At 37.0% G+C, this 20,296-nt stretch overlaps 1 protein-coding gene across 1 annotated transcript; it reads left to right on the forward strand.

The window, feature by feature from the left end:
- Positions 1 to 3,276: 3,276 nt before the first annotated feature.
- LOC112203966 (dihydroorotate dehydrogenase (quinone), mitochondrial) lies at positions 3,277 to 9,057 on the forward strand. Its single transcript, XM_024344860.2, has 9 exons — positions 3,277 to 3,385; positions 3,726 to 3,806; positions 3,880 to 3,987; positions 4,070 to 4,099; positions 8,311 to 8,372; positions 8,462 to 8,509; positions 8,639 to 8,666; positions 8,791 to 8,852; positions 9,054 to 9,057. The coding sequence occupies exons 1-9, from the start codon at positions 3,377 to 3,379 to the stop codon at positions 9,055 to 9,057; spliced, it is 432 nt and encodes a 143-aa protein (XP_024200628.1). The 5' UTR covers positions 3,277 to 3,376.
- The last annotated feature ends 11,239 nt before the right edge of the window (positions 9,058 to 20,296 follow it).

Genomic DNA, 20,296 nt, shown 5'->3' on the forward strand with positions numbered 1-20,296 from the left:
TCAACTTTAGCTTACCTTTTTTCCTTTCTAGACAAATCCTTACCGCCCATGTAAATGAAATTTATCAACCTCATTTCATCTCCCTCCAACAGCTTCTTTAGGTAGTAAGGACCAACACCATACCTTTCTACCTCACAAGTTAATTGTGGGTCACAATCAACCAATCTCTTTAAGTAGTGCATGGCTTCATCTTCGTTTACTGTAGCTGGTAATAGACCTCTAACAAGACCTCTGGTTACACCATTTACCCCACAGTCCACATCTATGTTCACTGTTCTACTTGGTTAGGAGGCTCTTTCAAGCTGGTAGAACTTGCAAAGACGACCAGGGAACCATTTCCCTTGTTGTACTTCACTGGACTTCCATTTGGCTGTAACAACCTCAAAAATTAGCAGAGTTAGTTAATATAAATTAATAAGCATTGTAAGTTGTTATGCTACAATTATTCCAGGAACAACTTAACCTCACAAATGTAGTGCTCATCTTGTACGGTAAATAAATTGAAATAAATGATAGAAAACTGAAACTCATTACCGTTCCATTTCTGGTAGGATTACTCAATGTTGGTGACAGCTTCAAGGACCCCAACCTTGCACTTTTTGGATGATTTCGGGTTACCTTGTTCTCTAACTATGTCTTTGGGTCCATTCTTTTTTGCAGTTGTGTCGATGTCATCTGTATTACTTTTAGGTACTACTTGATCCCCCATTCCCTCATTTTCCTCACTTCCTCTATGACCTTTACCACACAGTATGTCTCAAGTTGGTTAAGGACTCCATTAATCTCTCAACCTTATTAATGAGTTCATTAAATTCGGGATGAAGCCTGCCAATGATGTCCCTAAGCCACCTCAAGTCAGAAACCACATGACCAAGGTTCACCTTAACTTCGTAGATGTCTTCATGAACTGAACTATCTAATCCTAGCCCCAAGGTGCCATCCCTATTATTAGTTGACATCATTTTCTTCTTACGCTTAGCAGTATTGATCATGAAAATGAGATTTTTGTGTCCTCCTACTTTTTTTATTTTTTCCACAAGCCGTTGGACCTCACTCTTTCCCCACAGCATTAATGGGAGTATCTTTCTAGGCCTGGGCATTTTAGCCTGAAAACCCGGACCGAATCAATCCGGACCTTCAGGTCCGAGCCGGGCTTTGAGAAAAAAAAAATATAGAAAAAACTAAAGCCCAGACCGTTTGCAAGTTAAACAGGCCGGTCCCGGGCCCTGATATTCACTCGGCCAAAAGCCCGAAGTATAACCCTACTATCCCTAACTCCCTAAGTAAGTATGAAGTCTTAGTCAGTCAACACTCAACATTCAAACTCATCGCAGCCTTCAACCCCTACCATTTCCCAACATTCATATTTCACTACTTTAGTAACATTCAAACTCATCGCAGCCTTCAACCCCGACCTTTTTCCAACATTCAAACTCGCACCTCGACCCTTTATGTTACATTCTGCAGCCTTCTTCAACTCAAACCCACAAAAACAAATCAACAAAATCTCAAATCTTTCACCCCGACACAATTTACCTCGAATCTCAGTGAATCACACGAACCTAGAAGGCCAGAACTGAGCGAATCACACGAACCCAGAACCGGAGAGAGAGTTCAGAGTCGAAGCAGAATCAAGACGGCGGTGAGGGCTTGATCGTTTAGCTTATTCTCAAACAGTTCTGACATGATTTATCAATGTTAGAAGGAGATTAGACGGTGGAAGCACTCAATTGATAGACGTGAGGAATTGTCGGGTGGTGAAGAAAATGGAAGGAGTTTTTCGGTGCTGTGTTCTTCGTCAAGGGATTAACTCATCGATTTGGGGATTCTGCTTTCTTTTTTTTTTTGGCAAATTCTTAGGATCAAATGAAACATTGCTGGGCCATTGCAGGATGTGTGCTTGCTTTGCTATGCTTTAAACATTGCTTGTTGTGCTTGCTTATATGGGCTGTTTATAAATGTGATCTGTTAGGTAAACCTTGATGACATGATCAACATGGAAAGTTCACCTTCCATTGATTTGTGGCCTTGAAGCTACTTCCATTGGCAGGCTCGTATTTATTTCTCTATGCTGAAATCCTACATGAGAAAGGGTTGTTTTTACAGCTCAATCTAACAGACACACTATCACCTCATGGTTTACATAATTTTGGTTTTAGCTTTGTGTCTATTTTCCCTTTGTTTATCATATAGTCAACAAACTTTTAAAACCTTTGCAATCAATCTCATCGTGTCAATTATAATGTAGTTGGAGGTTTGATATTGAAGGTTTGGATCTGTTGTATTGAAATGTCATTTAAAACGTTTGTCATCTGTTGTGTTGAAATGGAACTTTTAATGTGATCAGCTTGCTAGTTTCCCTACTATGATCAGCTTGCTAGTTTTTCTGCCATAAACTTATTCTGTTGTAAGCTTTTAATGTGATGTGTGTTGTAAACCAATAATGTGATCTGCATAATGTGAAATGGTTATAGGATGAACGTGGTTTGTTGGACACCATTTGATGGCAGCAGTTGGAGGCTTGGAAGCAAATGAATGTGGTTTGAAACTTTATTAGTTTACTTGCACTACTACAAAAACTGAATATGTGGACACCTCATTAAAAGATACAAAGACACAATTTTAAAAAAAGGTCCTTGTAAGTGATTAAGGACGTTTGAGAAACACGGGGCCTTTGTTTTAATTAAAGTCGGCAGTATTCTAAAACCACGGGTGCTTCACTAAAAGTGAAAAAAGTGAAAACTTTTCTCCTTTGCCTTCCCAACACAGCCTCAACGCAAACACAAAATCTCTCTCCATAGCTGAAATCTCGTCTTCTCATCACCACCTAGAACCCATACCAGGTTCACATCAGTAGTCGCTATCGCTCAGGGGTCAGTCAGGGTTTCGAAGAACACTCAGAGATGGAACCTCTCTCTCTCTCTCTACGGACCATTCTTATCTTTACCCAAGCCTCAATTGGGGAAAAATCAAAAACCCTAACTTTCAATTGGGATAATATCTATCAGGCATGATTCGCCTCTTGGTTTTTATTTATGTCTTTTTTCCTTAATACTCAATTTGATTGGCTTCATCTTTTTCATGAGCAGATGGCTCGTGTCTGAAGTGGTTCTGAGTTTAGAGATCGATTTCAGAGGTTGGTTTCCAGAGACTGGCTTTAACTCAGAGGGGTAATTATTTAATTCAAATTGAGATTCAAGACATGCTTGCATCTGTGTTATTTGCAATTGTTGTTTAAATTTACAAACTCTAATTAGTTTTAATCTCCCGTTTTAATCTCTAGAGAGGAAGACTTGGAAGATTCTCCTTTTTCAGTTTTGGCTTCGAACTTAAATGAAGAAGTTACAAAGTTCAGAAGAAGGTCCTGGCTGGAGCTATGGAAGAGGTAAAGTCCTTTTATCTTCTGTAAGTTAGCCAAGATCTCTCATTTTGTCCATTTATGCTTTTCTTAGTATTTGAACAAGTGTAGGTGACTGTTTTCTTTCTTCAGTATGTTGATTTGTGTTTCTGAAATGAGTTTTCTTTCTTGAGTATGTTGTTTTATATTTTATGTTTTAAGGAGCTCAAAATAGGGTAACACATCCGAGCAGAAGCTTCATTGTTTTTCTCAAGTCTCTAATTTGAGAGGAACCCACTTTGTGCATCACAACAATTTCTTATATCAGCTAAAAGGACTTCTGATCTGGGGTGTTAATTTGACTGTTTATCTGCTTATCCCTTTGTAGGTGATTAATGTTTCATCACTCAACACCCCCGGGCTACGTATGCTTCAAGGAAGAAAGCAGTTAAAGGTCCTTGTGAAGAAGGTATGGAGCTCAACTATGTTCAATATCGTTGTTCACAAAACTAGTGCAAAATGTAACACTTTCTGTTATGAAGGTACAAGCTGCTCGTGATGAAATGCAATGGGGTGAAGAAGGCCCTCCTCCATTGCTCGTGAAAATTGCTCCAGATTTGTCTAAAGAAGATCTCGAAGATATTGCTGCAATATGTATATATATGCTTGTAATTGATTACTTCTTTTCTCCTTAAGATGGTGCTCTCATGGTTTTCTTCTATATGGATATAGGTGGCCCTTGCCCTTCGCTTGGACGGATTGGTATGTTTCCTTTTAAATAGAAACTTAATGAGTATCCTTGTTTGGCATATATGCTCTATCATGCCTATCAAAATGTGAATATTACTTGTTTTTTGCACTGTTAGGCTGCCAACTCTGTGAAGTAATAAAATTATAAAAGACTTCTTTACTGCTTAGATGTTGCTGTTGACGCGTGGTTTATTAAAATCAAAGTTTCTCTGCATAATAGATACTTTATGATTATGTGATGCCCCGGAAATTCGTATTTATTTTCCGAGGATTTTTCGGAACTTAAATCGTAGGTATCGGACGGTTTCGTGACTCGTGGATGGAGTGGAAGTGTTTCGGGCGAATAATTATTCAGTAAGCGTTGTTTTAGGGGACACAAGGGTTGACTTTTTATTCGTTGGGATTCTCCGAAAACTTCCTTCATGAAAGTTGTAGAGCGCGTCGATACGAGTTTGTGGACATGCGGAACGCGAGAATTAAAGTTCGTATGAAGAAGTTATGGGCTTTGGAAAAACTTTCTATTTTGGTATAAAAGGAAGAAATTTTCCGGAAATTGCAAAGAAGGCCAGATTTCCAAAAACGAAAACCCAGCTCTCTCCCGAGCACGCGCGCAGCCTCCACTTCGCCGGCGTCGTTCTTGCTCCTCCGGCCACCGTTTGCTTCGATTCAAAAGTGGGTTTTGCTCGCCTCAATCCCCTCTTGAGGTCTGTGGAAGGATTGAAGAGAGATTCGAGCTGTGGAGGGAGCTACATCGACAGGAAGTGACCGCTTCGGGGATGAAATCGCCTAGATCGGAGTAGGAGATTCCGGCCACCTTTGTCTGTGATTCTTAAGGGCTTTTGGAGCTTGGAGGACGTTGATGCTTCCCACACGGTGGCTTGCATCGATTCAACTCGTGGAGGTCGAATTTTGGAATTGAAATTCTAGGGTAAAATTAGATCGATTGGTTCATATTTGGACTTTGTTGTAGTTATGAAAGTTGAAATTGGGGTTGTGATGAAGAACTTTGGTGTTGGGAGTTTTGTCAAATTCCGACTTTGATCCAGCAGCGGTGCCGCCATTGTGGTGGTGTTTTCCGACGGTTTCCGACCACCTCAGGAATAGTTTCTGTTCCTGAGTTTGATCTACTCGTCGATACGAGCATTTTGATATATTGTTTGTAATTTTTGGAGATCGTATGATTATGTTGTGATTTTTACGGTTTCAGACCGTTCGATGTTTCGATCCGTGAGGATCCGACTATCCGATCGACTTGTGGTTTTGGCATATCGATCGTAGATGTATTCTGGAGACATTGGGTGGTCTCGGATGTGGTTTTGCCTCAATTGGCGTCACTTTGGGGATTTTAGTTCAAAACAGGGGTTTCGGACTTAAATCGTTTATGATTTGTTACTAAGTGGAAACCATATGTGATTAGGTACTTGACGAGGTATCCTTGGACGGTTGTTTTGTGGTGTGGATGCCTTGTTCTGTATTGAAGACGCAGCAGGAGTTTCGAGGTGAGTAATCTCACAAGGTTCATTAATGAACAGAATTACCATTATCGTTTTGGCATTAATTATTTAACTGCAAACTATAGTTGGTATTAGTAGGCATTCCTGAGCGAATGACTACGTATATATATATATATTTACTTGATATATATATATATATATATATTCTTGTGGATGATGTGTGATGAATAATACGCATGATAGGTTCATATTATTGTTGAATGAGACTTTTCATAGAAACAATATTTTGGAAAATGATGTTTTCTATTGTTTGAAAAGGATTGAGTTTGATGTTACATTTTGGAGTCAAGCGTGACTCATTTTAAATGTATTGGTCCTTGTACCAAGGGTCACAGATGGTGAGCAGGGATGGGGAAAGCCGGAACTAGATGGTCGTATCGTTTTTAGGTCAGGTGTGACTTACTTAACGTTGACTTGAGACCAGATGGGGTCTGAAAAGCATGGGTCGCAGATAGTGACCAACGGTTGGTTCTAAGACCAGACGGGGTATGAAAACCAAGAGTCACAGACGGTGATAGGTTGCAGATGGTGACCAATGATTTATCTGTATTATGAGCCTAGTTACCTTATTGTCTTTGAGTTATGGAATTAACTGTGACTATAGATGGTATTAGTGACATTTCTGAGTGAATGATTATGTGTGTACATATATATATATATATTATGGGATATATATATACATATGTATTCATGTATTGGTGGCATTTCTGAGTGAATGATTATGTGTGTACATATATATATTATGGGATATATATATATATATATATACATATGTATTCATGTATTGGTGGCATTTCTGAGTGAATGACTATGTGTGTACATATATATATTATGGGATATATATATATATATATATATACATACGTATTCATATATTAGTGGCTTCGTGGTGAATCTGTGTTGATGTGTTGTGTGTCTAGATTAGACTGATTCGTTGTTGGTACATCATGGGGGGTAGCGGGGAGCTATCTGATGCTCATGAGTACGTGTTTTTAAAAAAGAGTTTCGCGGATTCTTTCTTTTAAATGTCCTGGAAGGACTTGTGAATCATATTCTATTGTTAGGATAACGATAGATATGATTGAGGTTGTGTTGATATGTTGTGTGTCTAGGTTTGACCGATTTGTTGTTGGTGCATCATGGGGGGTAGCGGAGAGCTATCTGATGCTCATGAGTACGTGTTTTAAAAGAGAGGGTCGGGGATGCTTTCTTTTAAATGTCCGGGGAGGACTTGTGTATCATATTTAATTTTCAGAGTTTAAATTAATATGATTTCTGTCACGGGGTGATTTGAATTGTTTTCTTTTGGAAAAAGTGTATTGTTTTGGGAAGCATGGTATGTTTTCCTTATTCTCGAGTCGAAAGGTTTTCCTCTTGTTTGGCGTGAGTTGTGCGGGCTTTTATCCCGTGATATTGTGTGAGTTGTTTTGAGTTACTCATATGGGCTTGCAAAAGCTTACCGGGTTTATTGTGTAGCAACCCGGTACACCATTCCAACGGTGTAGGGGTTATTTCTGCAGGTCAGGTTGATCGTGGCTGATGTTGAGGTAGCGTGCTTGCAGCTTAATGGTAATAAGTCAATTTTATGACCTTACTGTTATAGAGACTTCCGTTTGTAGTGAGCTCTGAGGAGTATTTACGTTTTATTTTGTTGTTGACAATTTAATTCGTAAACTCGTGTGTTGTGTGATTCTGTGGGGCGAGTCAATATTGAATTTGTGGGTTCAGGGCATCAATATGTACTTGGGTTAAAAGGGAATAAGTTTCTAAGTATTTTGTATTGATGGCTGAACATTTCACGCATATATAATTATGGGGTTATATATCGATTTATTGTGTATGAAATCAGGGGCGTGACAGATTAACATCTCAAGAATTCGTTGTCTTTGATCACCCCCTTAAGATTTCTGAGAAATGGGGGAAAAAGGAAAAAGCTGTTTCTTTGGCATATGTTAAGAAGAATGGCCAATTACTCAACTTATGAGAACGATGAAAAATTAGCTACATTATCCCATGCTGTGAAATGATGACTATAGGGTATTCTATATGTTACTGATGAGTTTATAATTTCAGTATGTGGGGTTTATTCTTGAAATTTTGTTTATTGTGAGTTAAAAGTTTGTTTAATTTGTTTCTAGATTATATCAAACACAACTGTTTCAAGAACAGAGTCTGTTAGTAGAAACCCAGTGGCTTCTGAAGCTGGTGGCTTGAGTGGGAAACCACTATTTGATACCTCTACCAGACTCTTAAAGGATATGTACCTGTTGACAAGGGTACGTTGGCTTTTCGTATAACTTATTATTCATGATGTTTACACTGAGGTAGAGTGTACATAGAACTTGAGATTGCACTTTTTGGTTCATTTTGAATATATGAATCAGAGCTCGAAACTTTTTGACTTGTTATCTGTTATCAATCAGGGGAAGATTCCTTTAGTAGGGTGTGGGGGTATTAATAGGTAAGATGTGGCAAGAATCAGAAGATTCAAAGTATAGCAACTAGGTGGGTCCTCACTGTCATTTATATTTTTATCATTTTGATTTGTTCTTACATCTGTATAGTTTGTTTTTTCCTCTTGTTTATTTGAGATGTCTTGTACGCACTCTACTCTTTGTGCACTTGGGTATCATATATTGTTAAGAAGAGATAATCTCTTTGAACCAAAAAAAGAAGAAGAGGTAATTAATTTCAATGGTTTGGATGCAAAATCTAAATAAGACTGGGATTTGTTTGTGTAGGATGATGATGGTTGCTAGAAATTTCTTGATGTAAGCAACTTCACTTTTTGTGGGATATGGTTTTTGTTTTCTATTTCCTTGTATATACTACCTTATTTTGTTATTTTTTTTATCTACAGGTGGCAGGGTTGCTTCATTTCTTCTGAGGTTGCTGCATTGGCTTTGAGGTATATTCTGTATTGACCTTTTGAAACTTTTTGTTCCATTTTGGTGAAAATAGCTTGAATCAATGTGGTAGGCAACGTTCACTATGTTGACGAATGATATATTTATACATCTTTATGTTCGTGCTGAAGTTTGCATGGGCTTGTGAACACAATAGGGGTAATCTAATTAAGATCATGTACCATATTTTCAGTTTCAATATTTTCTTATAATTCTCTGTTATTTGAGTGATAATGTAAGGATGCTGAGTTCATTTGTTAATTTTTGGGTATGTAAATTACAGGGAATGAAAGATCTAAAGCTTGATAGAAACATAAAGACACACGGCCCTTCTTCATTAATGAGGTAAATTTCGTCTAGTTTTTTCTTGATTTATTGGCACTTGTACAAGTTTATGATTTCCAATATTGGTGGGTTTTTTTGCCTAAATTTCTGTGATAAAAGTTGGAACACTTGTATGTGTTGATACTACTTCTAAGTTTTAAATTCTAGGCAAACATATGTTCGATGTTACTATTATTTACTACTCTTTTATTGGTTTTGCAGTTAAAGTAAAAGACATTCATGGACCCTCATGATGAATATGATCTGATGGAACTTGTAAAGTTGTTATTAGATTGGATTGTAATTTCTAGTTTAGTAAACTTATGAAAATGAATGTGCTCATATTTTAGCTATTAATTTATAATGGTTCGTAATCATTTATGTAAATATGTATATTTTATATATTTTTTTTGTGTCATGGAAACCATATCAGGACGTTTTTTCCACATCCTTATAGATTTGAGAGGATGTTTTTATGAGATACAAGGACATTTTCATAGCGTCCTTATAGATATCAGATGATGTTTTTTTGAGTTACAAGGACGTTTTTCTAGTGTCCTTGAAAATATTAGAAGACTTTTTTTTATAGAAACAATGACGCTTTTACAGTGTCCTTGTAGACATTTAAGGACGTTTTTCTAACGTCTTAAAAGATGACTTACAATGACTCCATGATAGATGACGTTTTTTTTAAGCGTCATCTAAAGTTTTTTAGGACGTTTTTCGAACGTCCTTAAATGCATTTTCTGTAGTAGTGTTGGTCCCTAATATTATTTGCCAATTTGGTTTGAAATTTTATTTGGTCTGTAACTTTGATCTGTTTGAAACTTCAATTCATCAGTCGGTTTTATTTAAACTTTGAACTTTTGAAGTTGGAAAGTTGGAAAATTCACTTCTTCCGTTCTTCATTCATACGGTTCGAATTTAAACTTTGAAACTTCATTTGTTTGTACTTTGTAACTTTGAAGCAGCTATGAAGTTTGGATGTTATTCTCTTCATTTTGTAGCTTAGTTTGTGATTTGTATGATGTTATTTTCTTCTTCTAAACCCAGAAAACTCAGAAACATGGTGAAATTGTGGAGAAAATGAAGGTAACCAAAATTGGACTTTTGGGCCCGAAAACCCGACAAGACCGGCCCAAGCCTATTTGGTCCGGTCCTTCACGATCCCGATAACTGAAAAACACTATTTGAGTCGCACTTGAAAAAAAAAAGGGGCTTGGTCCCGGGCCTAGCAAATTGACATGCGATCCCGGCCCGTGCCCAGGCCTATATCTTTCTATCTACTCCCATGCATGCCTCCCCTAACTTATCAAGGTATAAAACTTGGAGAAACAACACACATCCCCCCACCACAGGGCTCCTTTCTTCTCTCTGAACTATGATAGACTCTATAAGCTGTTTCAAGCAGAATGAAACCCAGTTTTTCCTCACAACATGCCTTGTCTCTATTAGTGCAATCAAGAGGGATTTGTCCACCACGTCATTGGTGCCTAGAGTCAACAATGAAATGTGCGCCAAGAATGCATATGCAATCCTAAATGTGTTGGCTACTTGTGGGCGATCATGAACAATCTTCTTTAATAGAGACTTGGATTTTGCCTTCGTTGTCGTGCATCAGCTCACATACTGCCGTACTTTCAATGGATCGGCCCAATTCAACCTCTTCGCCCCCATCATGTACTCTCATGACTCGACTGAACTCATCTGAAGTGAGAGGGTTGCTACCGTGTAGTTCATTAGGTCTACATTCTTAACCATCATCTTTCAAATGGATCCAATGAGCTCAGGGTAACCTATTTGTTGCATGTACCCATGTCTGATTAAGTGGGATTCTTAGAATGTAATTGTCGGGTTAGAAACTCTCATACATTGGTTGGTGGTGGATGTTTTTGTGAAGAACAAGAGGTCCTATTTAGAAGTTATTGAAGATTTATGACATTAGAAGTGTATTGTTGATTTACTTAAATTTAGGTAGTCCATTTTTAAGGGAGGTTATGTCGAATTTTCGATAAAATCTTTCTTTAACTTGGTCTATACATAACCACCTCTAATTCCAATGTGGAATCCGGAAGCGAGTCTATCAATTGAGACACGTTTGCATCAACTGTTTTGGATAGGAGATCTTGTCTCCCTAGGAAATGGTGCGACTATTTCCACCCTATTAAATACTTTGTTCACTCTACAATCAAAATTTTTCTTTAAAATCCCAAAATTGTCTTTAACTACAATTATTAACAGAAAAAATAATTATAGTAAATAAAACTTCACCCAACAAATATCCCTGTTATCATCTTAGTTTTTTATACCCAAAAAAAAAAATATATCATCTCAGCTTCTTCATCACTAGTCTACCAAACAATTTTGTAGACGAAATTTTCAAGCTATAGCAATAAGTGAAAAGAATTGTTGGTTAGTATTATTTTGTTCTACTTCATCTAACTCGTGTTTGATTATATGTCATAGTAGCTAATGAAGGAAGAAGATAGAGAAAGAGGAAAAAAAAACTAGAAAGCGTTGGGGTTGCAGCACGATGGTATGTTTATTTTTTTTTCCTTTTATCGTTTCCAGTTTAAATTTTCAATAGTGATATCTTTTTTTTTTTCTTTTCTAAATTATTTGAGGGTGAAATTGGAAGTTTCAAGATAAAATTTTAATTGTAGGATGAACAAAGCATTTGGTAGGGTGGAAATAGCCTCATCCTTAAGGAAATCTTGTTCAAAATTTATTTGATGAAGTACTAATAGATTTTCAATCTATGAACATAGGAGAAGGGTGACAAATGGTACACAATTCATAAAAACAATTGAACCAATGACGCCACAAATTTAGATAATGGAGCTATCAATTCACAAAATATAATTTCAACATACCTAACTACACAGTCATAGCAGATTACGAGGAACCACATAAGAAAAATTGGTCATGAAATCCATACTCCATGCGGAATGTTCATGAACTTTTATTACAACATGGCAAAACAAAGTCAATAGCAGTGTTCAATCACAAATTTATAAATTATGAAGACCAATTTCAACGCTGTGAACACCTCGGTTTGAACTTAATACCAACAATTTCGGCAGCTATAATGCAGTTAGGGATGAGAACAGAGTTCACTCCACCTTGGTCGTTAGAAGTGGAGTGCGCACTATTTATTCGGCAGCTGCTGCCCACACTAAATTCAGTACATCATTCTTGCGGTGATTTACAATCTCAAGTGCAATCCTCAACCTCTAGTCCCTAGAGTTGAACTAATTGCTAGGAAACAGAAAGTTCATAAAATTTAACTTCAATTAAACCTGTTAAGTGCCACCAAACTTTACAATTAATAACCACATTTTGTTACATATGCATGGACAAAATAACTAATTAGTAAACTCATCACTTTACACCAACGCTGTCTATAATACTACATGTTTCTAACCAAGATTATACCATAGTCATGGTTGTTACATTGTATAGGGGTGTGCTGCTTGTATTTAATGAAAAGAGAGGTTAATCTGTTGTACAACATAGGCAACATTCGTAGTTCTTCGACAAACACCTTATCGAAAATGGATACTTGATGCACTTAAACCAATTATAATTTGACACGAAATAACCAATTATTGCATTGTTCAATCAAAGATATAATCATTGTGCAGACCAAAATTAAAAAATAATTAAACATATGCTAAATATAACGATTATAGGGTCAGACATAGAAACCAACCATAATATGAGCATATTCCTCTTGGCGTTGCTTCACACTGCTGTGCGGGTTGCTGTCCCAAATCTCGCACAACACTTTTGGCAAGTTCATGACGATCAAAAACCTTGATTCATGACACCATTGTGAATCAGAACAAAACCTTGAATATGGGTCATACATTAGTTTGCGGTCCAATTTTAAACGTTGCCTAGATGACATATAGATGCAAATATATATACCTTCTCACATGTTGACAACCACCCCTTATATGTGCATAGACGACAAGTAGACACAGCATATGAGATCAGACCTTCAACCCTAATTCCTTATAAAAACTTCTTAGCATATTCATGTTTAAAAAGTCACCCAAACATATTAATAGCCATTGCACAATGGTTGGATAGATCTAGACGCTATACGTACTCCATTTAACAATAAATAGTCCTGTGGTAGTAACTCACAGAGAAAAATGATGACATGAACCACTTAGGATTAGAGTCTTCAGACAGGCCGCAGTAATGTCGATAGCTTAATTTACAGAAATCAATTGCATTAATATATAAAAATGGTATTCCTCACTGCCTACAAATAACAACAAACATTTATGGTCCGAAGCTCTTACCTCACTTGTCAAGCACTACATTGGTGATAGGCAGCAATGTCCCAGCTACTAACAGTACAGTTTCCAAACCTAGTAATTTCAACACTAATGCGGGGTGCCATTTGTATGAGTTAAAAAACATGAATCAAAATATACATAGGAATATATTTACTTATATTATGCGGATGGTAAATGAGACATTCATATTGAAGCGCTTAGTAATGAGGATCAAAACTACGTTGCTTTTAAGTTACACCTTCATTTTTGTTCTAAATCATATGATTTATGTTTATTTCTACGTGCATTGAATCAAATTGTATTTAACATAATTCATCGTGAATTTAGAAAATGGCCTAACAAACAATCAAACTAAGTAATACATCAAACCGAAGTACCAAAAATAAGAAATGGCTCTATGACTGTGTAGTCAACCATTTAATTGGAACAACATACAATAATGCCTACATACAATTGTGCCAAAAAACTTGCTTACGCTTTCAGGTGTTTCAGTTCTAAACCATCAACTTGAACATTCAGTTCACAGTTAAAAAGCAACTCTGACCATTTATAAGTAGTATTGGCCTTAAAATGTTAATCATCCGTGTGAGCCCCGTAATATTTCTTTTACTTTTGGTACATATATTTCACGCATAGGAAATTTTTTTGAGGCCATTAGGAAATAAGCCGTGACTAATTTATAGGATTAGACGAAATATTGAATTTCGGAAGTGTTGGGGTATTGAGAAATTTCGATAAGGAAATGAGGATTGGAAATTAAATTTGATGTTGTGCATTTGGCTTATAAATAGGTTAGAATTATGGTGAAAATCTGGTTAAGACCCAAAGTCCATACGGAAGGACATTTTAGTCATTTCCCGTTGTAAGTATTTATAGCAACTATATCATACTCAAACCAAACTCTCTCCCTCATTTTTCACTTCAGTTCTCTTTCTCTACTTGAGACCCTCTCTCTCTACCCTCATTACACAAAATCAGCTTTCTATCCCTATGTTAGTATTTTTCAATTTGATGTCAGTAGCTTTTTTGTTTTCATTTTGATTGATTTCAAGTGGTCTTTGTCAATACGTTATCAAATTAAAAAACCATGATCCTGAATGAAATTCAATTTTCTTGTTGTGATTTCCTATGTCTAACATTTCTTGTTTGAAATTGTGCTACACTATCAGCTGATTTTGTGTAATCAATATTTATGTCAGTAGATTACTGCCAGTAGCTTTGTACATGTGTTATCGTAGTTTTTTGTACCTATATCAGTAGCTTTTTATTGCTGGTCCAGTAACTTTGTAAGTGTGTTATAGTAGCTTTTTGTATTTATACTAGTAGCTTTTTAGAATTTTTTTATCTAGTTGATAAAAAGTGCCACGTTTGCAGCGTAGCGGTACGTTGTTGTTTTTAGTTTTCATTTCAATTACTAATATATTTTTTGTATCTTTATTCTTGCAGAATTCTTCCCATTTGCATTTGTAGTAGTAGATTTCGAAAATCATGTGAGTTTGGATATTGAAGCCTCATTGACCAAGAGATCATTTGGCCAACCAAGAAATGTTGAAATAAAGTTTCGTGGTAAAGGTGGCAAAATTATGCCTATCGGTTTAGAGTATCACCATTGAAAAATGAAAGTAGCATTGCAATATTGACAGTAGCTTTATACAACTATTGTAATAAATTTTTACAACTATGGTAGTGACTTTTTACAACTATAGAAGTAGCTTTTTATATAGTCATATCATTGTTGGACATTGCATACTTTTTGTATCAATGAATATGTTTTCTTCTATTGATTACAGTAGCATTTTTATTTTGGTTGTATCCTTTACATTTCCATAGATTTGTTAGTATTTGAGAATAGCTTTCTCAGTTACTGGGAGTGACTTTTATTTTACTTGGTAATAGTTTTTGTTCTGCTTAGTTATTGCTTCTAGCGTTAATGAGAGTAACTTTGAGTGATGGTGAGAGTAGCTTTTATTACTGGTGAGAGTAGTTTTCTGATATTGGTAACAGTAGCGTTTGTTGCTGGTGAGATTAGCTTTTAGTGTTTGTGACATTTTGTTGGTGGGGATAGTAGCTTTTGGTTTTGGGGAGCGTAGTTTTTGTTGGTGACGGTAGTTTTTGTTGCTGTTGACAATAGTTTTTGTGACCTCACCAGAGATCGCTGGAAATCTCATAAGAGTAGCTTTTGTTACTAGTGACAATAGATTTTGTGTAGGTACAAGTTGTCATCAACTTGGTGTGTTGGCATTCCCATACAAAACGGGAAAGTATCTTTAGGGTTAATGGGTTTAATATCTTTTGGTTATTTAAAGATATTTTTCTGTGTGCCATATTGGATTATTGATTTCCTAAATATTTTAGGGTTTGGTGTCCTTAATTATATATATTTTTTATTAACACAAAAAGATTTGTTTTTCCTTATAGAAGGCGAATTAGGGTAAATAGCTGTCTTTTGGTTGTTTTGGTGGACACGACAGCTATCTTTAAGGAGAGAGGAAAAATAGACGGCATAGGGGTTGGACGTGGAATGAAGGAAGATTTGGAGACGTCTTGTATGCTTGCTAATTGAACATTCACAAGAATCAAAACACTTGTCCATGCTTAAGTGTTCTTGATCATTGTTTCATATGTATAACTTATCTTGAGATCAGTTGAGGAGCTGTGAAGAAAGGAGAGCGATATTTGGTGATCATTCAAGTGAAGAAGGAGTTCAAGACGGAAGACAAACTTCGTATTAGATTTTGTTTAATCATTGTAGCCGAGCTAGTGCTATTCAAGTTTGTAAAGAACATATCCTTCATCATAAGTTAATTCTTATTTTGGGTTCTTAAGAGTAAGAGCCCCGCAGTGTTTTTAATCTCAGAAGTTGAGATTTTCACTGCGTAACCAAAAATCTGGTTTATGTTGATTATTTTTAGTTTCTGCCAAGTACGGATTGATCAGTGCACTGCAATCCCTATTTTCCAGAAAATCATATTCTGTCCTTGTATTTTCATTTTGGTGTTAGTAGCTTTTGTAGTCATCAGAGACCTCACGTATAGGAAGTTGTCAGAGACCCGTTGGAGTTGATCGGGGTCGGTCGAAGACTCACTGGAGTTGAACGGGGGTCGGCCGAAGAGGAGAGAGAGAATGATTGTTGACTTTTTACTCTAGTGATATTTACGTAAATATGTTGGTTTTTATATCTAAAATTTAACACAATTTTTAATCGGGAGCTTCTATTCATACCTCAAAAATTGATATTTAGACCTCCAACTTACTTTTACAAATAATCAATGTGCTATCTACACCTCTCTAATTTTCCCATAATACCCATCATAACTTTTTTTTAGAGTGTCCTATTCATATACCTCCAAAATCGGTAGTTAGACCTCCATCAATTTTTGAACATTTCTCAATATTATTTTACTCTTGTTACAAAAAAAAAAAAAAAACTTACATCAAAAGAGAAAATGTTCATGGAATAATGCATATCCAATTTTAGAATTGGTATTAGACATCCCCACTTAATAAACCAACAACTCACTTTTACAAATAATCAATATGCTATCTACACCTCCCTAATTTTCTCATAATACCCATCATCCAATAATATCAATAATTTTTTTTTAGAGTGTTCTATTCATATACCTCCAAAATCGGTAATTAGACCTCCATCAATTTTTGAACATTTCACAAAATTATTTTACTCTTGATACAACTAAACCAAAAATAAAAAAAAAAGCTTTCAGTTGATTGCTCCCCCCCCTCCCCGGTTTCTTATTGTTGTATTTTGTACGCATATGCATCTTTAGAGGCCAAGAGCAGTTCATTTCTTCAACTTCCTAAGATTCCCTCGTTTCATATATTTGCTCGATGGGAACAATATGCTCCAATGGATTAGTATGATTTTAAGAGAAAGTGGTCTGTTGGTGTTTTGGTTAGAGAATATTGCATATCCAAAATTGACTCGAGGAACTACAAAGTAAGGAACTGATCTATTGATTTCTCCACTTGACAGGACCCGCCCCAGATTTCACCCCGAAATCTGAGGTGGCCCTGCGGGGCCCACCTTAGAAGAAATTCTGCCAAAAGTTTGGCGGAACTTCCCCTAAAATGGACTACCCAAAACCTGTAGAAAGCATATTTACCCTTCTAAATCACCCATCCTTATTCTCCTGGAGGCACCCTGCTCCCCAAATCAACATCAACCAAGATCACAACACACAAATCTCAACTTAATAACCTTAGTTCCTCAGGTAATCAGAGCAATTCTCATAGAAAGGTAAATGAGGAAAACCTAATTCAAGGACAGACGCGGAAGCCATGCTATTGAATATGCCTCAACTCCGTGTACGCCCGACCTCAACCAATTTGCCTGCAACTGGGCATTTGAAACCGAAGGGCCCAGGGGAAAGTATTGAAAACACGTTCGCGTGAGTGGACAAAAATAAACAATCTTTAAACAAAAGGGATTTTATACTTTCCCACATTTAATTCATTAAAAATTCTCCAGATGCATGCAATAATTAAGAAAGCGAACCACGAGAAGCTCCGCTCAAGAAAAACCGACTGAAAGGAAAGATCGAAATTCCGATACTCAACAGAATAAGACCAGCCCCGCTGGTTAAACGGAAATCGGACTAGGCCCCGCTAGTCAAGTAACAAATAAAAGGATATGGGGAAGGAATGTCACCATACGGGTAAAGGAACCCCTAACCTCAACTGCCACCCACACATAGATTGTGTGAGGAGGAGACCAATAACCTCGACTACCACTCATGTGAGGAGGAGAAACCTCGACTGCCACTCACAAACACAAAGTAAGTGAGGAGGAGAATAAGCTACCTCAACTGCCACTCACAAACACAAGTAAGTGAGGAGGAGACCTAGTAATTGGACCCCGGTATGGTGAAGGAAAACATTCAAAATCCATAAAATCCGAAAGGCTTCCCCAATCTCTCACGAGAAAGTATATATATTCCAATGACGTGACCCCGCACGCCAAAATATTCTCAAATCCGTAACCAAAACCGGAAATTAGTATAAGCAAATCCCAATTCCAAAAATCTCTCAAAAACTCTAAGAAACAAACCAAATCCAAAAATCATTAATTAGGCATTCCCAATGCCAAAACCGAAAGTCAAAAAAATAAAGGAGAAATCCAACTCCATCAAAAATTCATCTTGAAAATCTTCCAGAAATCCAAAGTCAGCGATTAAAAAAATAATATATTAAATCCTGAAAATTCCTCTGAAAACGAATCGCTGGAAACCATATAATAATCATATTCTCCAAATCGAGCATAATAAACTTTGATTCAAAAATCCCATTGATATAGTAATAAAATATTTAAATCCGTTTAATATGCTCGATAAATTAAAACAATAATTTAAGTCACTACTCCAGTTCCCAACAAAACAAGACAAATTAAAAATAATTTTCTGAAAACAAAATATAATCACTTGGAATTAAATAACTAAATAATTAATACGGGAAAAACAATTACATCCGTGTTCCGGCATCGAGCAATAGCTCGGTACGTCGTCCTGTATATAATTATATTCCGTGAATAATTCTTCAATAATTTAATACGATTCCTAAAATCAATTCCTCAATTACATCTCCACTTCTCCTCGGATGCAACCCAAATTATACTACTAATACCAATTCGTTAATTTAAAGGTTCCAAAGCAGAACCGAGAGATATCCGACGGCCGGATTCTCGTAATTCGATAATCGAAACCCTAAACTTCAAAAATTCATAATTAATTCCAAGCTTCTCCAAAATTCACCAAATTTCATATACAAGCTCTACAATATTTATAGGATTTAATGGGCTAAAAACTGGAATTAAAACACAGCCCAACACGCCTCTACGCGCCACCCACAGTGGCGGCGCGTGGGACCCACGCGCCGGCAGCCACCACCTTCGATGGCCACCAAAAATTGACAGTAGCTGCAAAACAACAAACCCAACAAATTTCTCAACTGCAACAAGTCCAAATTTTACCTTTAAGAGCTCGGATTAAGCCGATGAAGAAAACCCAGAAATCAAGCTTCGGACCCTAGGATGTTCTTCGTCGATTCGACCTCCACGATGCAAATCGGAGCAAAAGGCCTTAGGGGAAACAATTAGTGTCAAAAACCGAACCTTCGATGCTAATTTGGTGGCCGGAGACAGCCGGAATCGCCGGAAATCGACAAAATTCCCAAACTGCTACAGTAACCGTAAGCTTCTCGGCGTCGAAACTGCATTTTCCGGTCGATTCACGGCGACCCACCACCACTAGCGAGTCCGGAAGGAGGAGACGAAGCTAGTGGCGGTCGCGGTTCATCCCCATGTGGCCGGAAACGGAGGCTAGCCGGAGCTGCAGAGGAAGGAGAGAACCGGGGAAGAAGAGAGAGAAAATCGCGCGGAGAGAGAGAGAGTGAGAAAAATTTAACCCCAACAGTAACTTTCTCAAATTTATACTACTTACCATGAACAGTAACTTTAGTATTTCCCTTATAACTTTCGCATACGAGCTCCGATTTTTACGTACCATATATCCACGCGCTCGGTTTAAAGTCCCCTACAACTTTCATGAAGAACATTTTCTCAAATTTTGACCCGAACAAAAAGTCAACAATTTAGGGCCATTAAAAGTATCGAAACGACGGTAAAAGTGAAAATAATTGTCGTTTACCGTCCAAATGACTAGTAAACAGGTAAATTAAGATACGGGACGTTACACCACTGCTTGGTAAGGATGAAGACCATAACAAAAATAAAAGGGAAAAAATGGCATGAGGATGACCATTTGTTGATTTCATACCTCTAAAAGGGAAAAGACTTTTTAAATTTCTCTTTTGTGTCTTTATTGGAATGGCCATATGGCTAATTTTTTTTTTGATCAGGTAGTTAGCTGTTAGTAACTCACACACCCATGCAGTGGTATCCCAGCACCAGGACACCTGCGCCGACATTGCCGCGAAAGCCAGACTAATCCACTACATCGCAGACTCACGAATTCAAACACGGGATGGAGCTGGGATTCGAACGCTAGACGTGGGGGTTCTAAACTAGGCTGTTCGACCAACACACCACACCAACCACGTGGTTGGCTAAAAAATATTTAAAAAATAGCATTATATGTAATTGGCCCCAATAATAATTTATCTAAAATTAGGGTATTTGAG

Source organism: Rosa chinensis, chromosome 5 (genome assembly GCF_002994745.2).
Source record: "Rosa chinensis cultivar Old Blush chromosome 5, RchiOBHm-V2, whole genome shotgun sequence".
NCBI lineage: Eukaryota > Viridiplantae > Streptophyta > Magnoliopsida > Rosales > Rosaceae > Rosa > Rosa chinensis.